Below are 6511 nucleotides of genomic sequence, written 5' to 3' on the forward strand. Positions count from 1 at the left end.
TTAAAGTTGTGCTGAAATAGATCCTGACACCTTTTATGGACCTTGTTATAATTTTTGGACAGATTAATCATTTCATTCTTTTTTTGTTATTCTGTTTTAGAAAGATATGAGACAAGGGTTTATTTAGTCGAATGTATAATTACCAATCTTATCCGTTCTCTTGTATTCATTCATATAGGTAATTATAAATTGTGTACAAATGGGTATATGAATGGGTTGTGTATGTTTGTTGGACGACTGACATCATAGCATTACATTTTTGGTTGAATATATTTTCTAAATAAAGGTATTATGACTCATATATGCATATATAAACTTGACTTACATTTAATTTCTATCCGAATGCTCGTACATTCACAACTATCTTGTTTGAAGGACAAATTGGCTTGAAATAGACCTTATCTTATCATACTTCCTATTGTGACATCAATATTATTACACCAGAGGTAAACATATTCGCTAAGATATTCATGTTAACTGATAGTAAGAGTTTTGTCCAAACAATTAAATGAATTTAAAAAAAGCCTGAAACAATGAAGAAATTGAATAAACTGACTTCTAATGACCTTCTATAGAGATTTTGAACAATCAAAACAGAGATGGGACAATGATTGCATTACATATAAAGAGTATTTTTAGGCGGATAACTCTGATATCCCAAGAATTTTGTTCTGATTTTACACCGAGTACGTTGGACAGACTGTAAATCAATTGTTATAATCACATATTTGTCATTACTTTGCAACTGTCACTGTGTGGATTCTAAATTGGCCTCGTAAAAATAAGAATTATAAACGAAAATAAATTCTTGTAACTGAGGTTTTGTTTCCGAATTTATCAATTCTTGGTGAATTTGTCAGTGCTATCATAATATTGACATTATCATTATCAACAATAATATCAGTAAACTGGTACTAGATACTTTAATCAATGAGTTGAAGAAACAGTTGTGACACCTCACGATGAAAGCCAAGATTCTTCGGACGTCATGAGACCGATTCCTTTTCTAACAACCAGAGAAACAATTAATATAGGTACATGGAATGTCCGGACAATGTGGGAGACCGGAAGGACTAGTCAAACAGCTACAGAAATGAGGTGATACAACTCGGCGGTTCTCGGAATCAGTGAAACCCACTGGATGCAAGCTGAAAATAAGAGAATAGATTCAGAAGAGATGCTGCAGTACTCTGATCACGAAGAAGAAAGTGCTCCACACACTCAGGAAGTTGCTCAGATGTTGTCCAAAGAAGCACGAAATGCATTTATTGGGTGGGAATCTCATGGATCCAGGATCATCAAACTATCCTTCAAAACAAACAAGAAAGGAATCACAATGAATGTTATGCGATGTTATGCACCCACCAATGATAGTAACGATGACGATAAAGATCAGCTCTACGAGAGGCTGCAATCAATCACAGCCAAATTCTCAGGAAACAACCTGACAATCCTGATGGGAGTTCTAAATGTCAAGTTCGGAATGGATAACATGGAGTATGAAGATATCATGAGACGACATGGACTGACTGAGAGAAAGGAACGAGAATGGTGACAGATTCTCAAATCTATATGCATTCAACAAATTGGTCATAAAGGCTCAATATTCCCATACAAAGATACACGGATCACACCAAGGGGAGCCAGATAGATCATAATTGCATTAGTAAAAAATTCAAAATGTCAATGGAAGACGTGAGGACCAGGAGAAAGACTGAAATAGCTTCAGATCACCAACTGGTGATTTTCAAGATGAAACTGAAGCTAAAGATGCATTGGACAACTGGACAAACAGCATTAAAACGGTTCAATACAGCCTTTCATCGAGATACAAATTCAAGGTGGATCTTAGCAACAGATTCTAATCCTTACAACATCTACTGTAAGATTCAGAAACTACTATTGAGGACGATTGCAAAGGGATCAAAGAAGCACTAACTTCAACGTCTCAGGATGTTCTAGACCGCAACAAGCATCATCATGAGGAATGGATTTTTACCAAAACCCTAGGCAAAGTTCAAGAAAGGAAGAACAATAAGATAGCAATTAACAACAGCCGAACAAGAACAGAGGAAGTCAAGGAACAAGCTGAATACACAGAAGCAAACAAGCAAGTGAAGAGGAGCACTAAAACTAACAAGCAGAAGTGTGTGGAAAACGTGGTAACTACAGTGGAAAAAGCTTCAAGAGAAAGAAATATGAGACAGCTAGCAGAGAAATATAGTAATCTATGGAGACCCATCAAGGACAAAGAAGACAAGCCAATCACTGAAATTTAAGGAGAGAAGAACAGATGTGTGGAGCACTTCGAGGAACTCTTAAATAAACCAGCTCCATTGAACTCAACGGACATCGAAGCAGCACACGAAGACCTTTCTATAGGTGTCAATCTACCAACAACGGAAGAATTCAGGATGGCCATCAGACAAATCAGGAGTGGGAAAGCAGCGGGACCTGACAATATACCACCCAAATCACTAAAGTCAGACACAGAATTAACTGCAAACATGCTCCACATTCTACTCAGGAAGATTTGGGAAGAAAAAGTGCCGATGGACTGGAAAGAAGGACACCTAATCACGATACCAAACAAAGGATATCTGAGCAAATGTGAGAGCTACAGAGGCATCACACTACTGTCAGTACCAGGAAAAGTTGACAACATAGTGTTGATGAAACGGATGAAAAACTCATTAGACGCCCAAACTTGAGATCAACAGGCTGGATTCCGTAGGGATCGGTCATACACAGACCAAATCGCGACACTACGGATCATCATTGAACAATCAATTGAATGGAACTCATCACTATATATTAACTTCCTTGATTGTGAGAAAGCATTTGACAGTGAGGATAGGAAAATCTCACGGAACCTTCTTTGACACTATCGTGTCCCTGAGAAGATCGTCAACATCATACGGAATTCATATGATGGAATACAGCGCGACGTCGTTCATGGAGGATAATTGACAGATGCATTCCAAGTAAGATGCAACCAGACGATTCAGACTTCTCAGATGACTTGTCCATCCTATCTCATACACACCAACGAATTAAGCTCAAGACAAACAAACCAACACCAGCCTCTGCACTAGTAGGCCTCAACATACACAAGGGAAAAAGTAAGATTCTTCAATACAACACGGAGAACACCAACCCAATCACACTTGATGGGGAATCTCTGAAAGAGATGGAAACTTTCACGTATCTGGACAGCATCATCGATGGACAAGAAGGGTCTGATGCAGATGTGCAAGCACTGATTAGCAAAGTAGGGACAGTATTCCTACAGTCGAAGAATATATGGAACTCAAAACAACCGACAACCAGTATCAAAGTTACAATATTCAATATGAACGTCAAAACAGTTCTACTGTACGAAACTGAAACTTGAATAACAACCATACAACCATCATCAAAAATGTACTAGTATTTTTAAACAGTTGTCTACACAAGATACTTGGTGTCCGTTAGTCGGATACCATTAGGAACAGCATACTATGGGAGAGAACACACCAGCTTCCGATTGAAGAGGAAATTAAGAAAAGACGTTGGAAGTGGATAGGACACACATTTAGGAAATCATCAAACTGCATCAAGAGGTGAGCGCTGACTTGGGATCCTGAAGGGAAACAGAGAAGACCAAGGAGCATACTGTGCCGGAAATTGGAAGTAGAGACCAAAAGGATGAATAACAACTGGGAAGAACTGGAAAGAATTGTCCAAGACAGAGTTGGATAGTGAATGGTGGTGGGCTGCCTATGTTACTAACAAGAGTACGTAAGTACATTGTGGTGGATTCCAGATATAACCATATTAAGTTACTAATGATACACCAAAAATATTAACACTACAAACCGAAGTGTCTGTTTGTGAATAAAACATAGCGGTAACAAATAACACTTACAACAAAATGTTATATTAAATAACAAAATTATAACAATTTTGATGAAATGAATATTACTTATAAGCTCTTTCTGAGATAACAACCATAAATTAGTTTACCTGATTAACGAAGGTTCCGCTGTACGTTTTGCGAAAGATAAATCCTATCGTATTATTCAATAATCATCCGAGCTAAAACTCCAACGTTGTGTAGAATGGCTTAAAAGGATGTTATAACACTGATAACCTTCAATCACAGGCCCTGACCAATAAAGTAGAAGGACAGACAACAGAGATAGCATTTATTTTGAATAACAGAGGTAATGTGTGTATTATTTTTGTTACAATCAAACAATTATATCCGGCTTTTTTATAATTGATACAGAGAAACAACAGATATTGAATATAAATTCGATTATGTATTAAGTGGTACATATAAGGAAGAAAATGTCTTTATTTTGTCATTACAAAAATAATTGAATATGCATGTCACTGGTTTTGGGAAATTTTTTCGTTTAATGGTTTGATTCTATGTTTGTTGATCGAGTGGCTCAAAAAATCTAATCTCTTGACTCCAGAAATGCATTTGAATATATTAATAGCTATGCAAAATCTCTGAAACTATTCCAATAGTTGATGTGAATGATCACTATGTTCGTGGAATGGACTGCTAGCTGTTAATACCTCGTCGGTATACACGAAAACGAAATCTAGACCTTCAGTGACCTTTTCGTGGACCTATATCTGACTCCAGATTGGTCATTTCTGCTTGTTATCGAAGTATACATGTCACCAATCCTCGTATATAATTATCGACTTAATCTGCCTTAGTGAATAATAGAATTAAATGAGTCGAATAAGATAATGGATTTTTAAAAGTATATTTTTCAGACAAAGATTTGAACAGACAATCAGAGGAATAAAGCAAAGAGAGCGAAGCGAAATGACATGCAATGGAGATTCCGTGTGAGCCAACTCGATTTAATTAAGCATTAATCAATATGTATAGTCACACAAAAATAAGCTATAGACATGTGATGAGTAGGATAAGATGCACACACACATACGCTCACATAAAAATGGTCAGGGTGGGTAAGTGAATAATTAACAGGGTCAAAACGTGACTCAAGAAGAATGAATAAATTGGTCTGTCCAGAAGCTAGAATATCTGGGCTTAACATAGTAACCGACACTACAGCTTCATCCATAAATCGTTGGGATGTCTGTGTGGCGTTCTTTAATCCAAACGGCAATCTCAGGAATTCTAATAAACCAAAAGGTTTAATGAGAACTGCTTTTGTTATATCCTCGGATGGTACACTCGTACTAGGTCGATTTTTAGAAAAAAATTTTGTTTTCCGTGTAACATAGGATAAATATCATGCAAATGGCGGATGGGCTAACTATCAAGTAACGTTAAATTACAGTTTAATGTGGTATACTATGGTGTGTAATGTAATGTGATTTCAGTTTGGTTACAATATTTACGTTTGCATTTAAAAGTACGGAAAAGGACAAAAGGTGTATTGTTGATTCTCCTGCTAGCTATAATCAAACTTTATTGAGAATTAAGACTGATTGGTAATATTACGGCAATCCGCTCGGGTGCATGTGTATTAATTGTAGGTCTTAACATCAATGATAGGAAGATATAAACCCTTACATATACATGTGCATAGTTAGTTTTTACTGTCATAAGTATACTTCTCATATTTTTCAACTGTTTCTCATCTATTTTTTGTACTCCATAAGTTCCATATAATAATAACAGTAATGATAATAATAATAACTATTATTGTTATTACTGTTGTTACGAAAACAGATCCTTTTTTGCTTACGACAAGCCATTTACGTAACTGATGTTCATTGTATATCACAAATGTTATAATTTGTCGTTTGAATGCTTATTGTCTTGGCTCTTTTAATGCTACTTTTTGTATCTGGTCCTCACTGATTGTTATGTCGGAAACGCTTATCACTTATACTCGGGACGAGGGACCTCTACAATTCCCACGACGCGAAAGTAAGAACACAAAGACTGGTATAAGTGATCATTTATTAACCCAGAACATGACGATGACAACGCTAGTGGAAAATACACTCATTTATGTATTGATTGTACACCCATTTCGATTAATAATTAGAATGTAATCACATATATGAAACATACTTAGAGTTATAACAAATCACATATAGAGCATAGTTCGTGTCAATGGAATACAAGAATATCGTATACTATGTAGAATAAAATATCAAACGAGAGAATAAAACAAATACTACATTGAGTAATCATTACACTGAATCAAAACGGAAATCATCTTGAACTAAACTCATAATGAGTAATTGAAAAAAAAAGACTTTTCTCGCCATCATATCGACAAATAATAAACTAACGGAATGCCATCAGAATTTTTCGGCAAATGTATCAATATTTATCCAGTAAGCTTCTAATACTACCACTACTACTACTACCATTGATAGTGATAAATTTGAAACAGGGAATATTTGAGCTGTGTGCCTAAAGAATTTTTTTATTAGTTTTTACAGTGGTGAATCTGTATATATATTTTATTAAATTAGCCATGTATATTAAGACATAATTATTGAAATAACGTTCATAACTGTC

The 6511-nt window shown here is 35.7% G+C and overlaps 1 protein-coding gene across 1 annotated transcript; it reads left to right on the forward strand.

The window, feature by feature from the left end:
• The first annotated feature begins 746 nt into the window (after window positions 1-746).
• MS3_00007302 (uncharacterized protein) lies at window positions 747-3602 on the forward strand. The gene has a single exon (XM_051215557.1). It carries the CDS (start codon window positions 1142-1144, stop codon window positions 1553-1555), a length of 414 nt encoding a protein of 137 aa, XP_051066090.1. The 5' UTR covers window positions 747-1141; the 3' UTR covers window positions 1556-3602.
• The last annotated feature ends 2909 nt before the right edge of the window (window positions 3603-6511 follow it).

This window comes from Schistosoma haematobium, chromosome 4 (genome assembly GCF_000699445.3).
Source record: "Schistosoma haematobium chromosome 4, whole genome shotgun sequence".
In the NCBI taxonomy this organism is placed as follows: Eukaryota; Metazoa; Platyhelminthes; class Trematoda; order Strigeidida; family Schistosomatidae; genus Schistosoma; species Schistosoma haematobium.

Coding starts and splice junctions, on each gene's coding strand:
- MS3_00007302 (XM_051215557.1), top strand. CDS start 1,142: ATGCAAGCTGAAAATAAGAGAATAGATTCAGAAGAGATGCTGCAGTAC.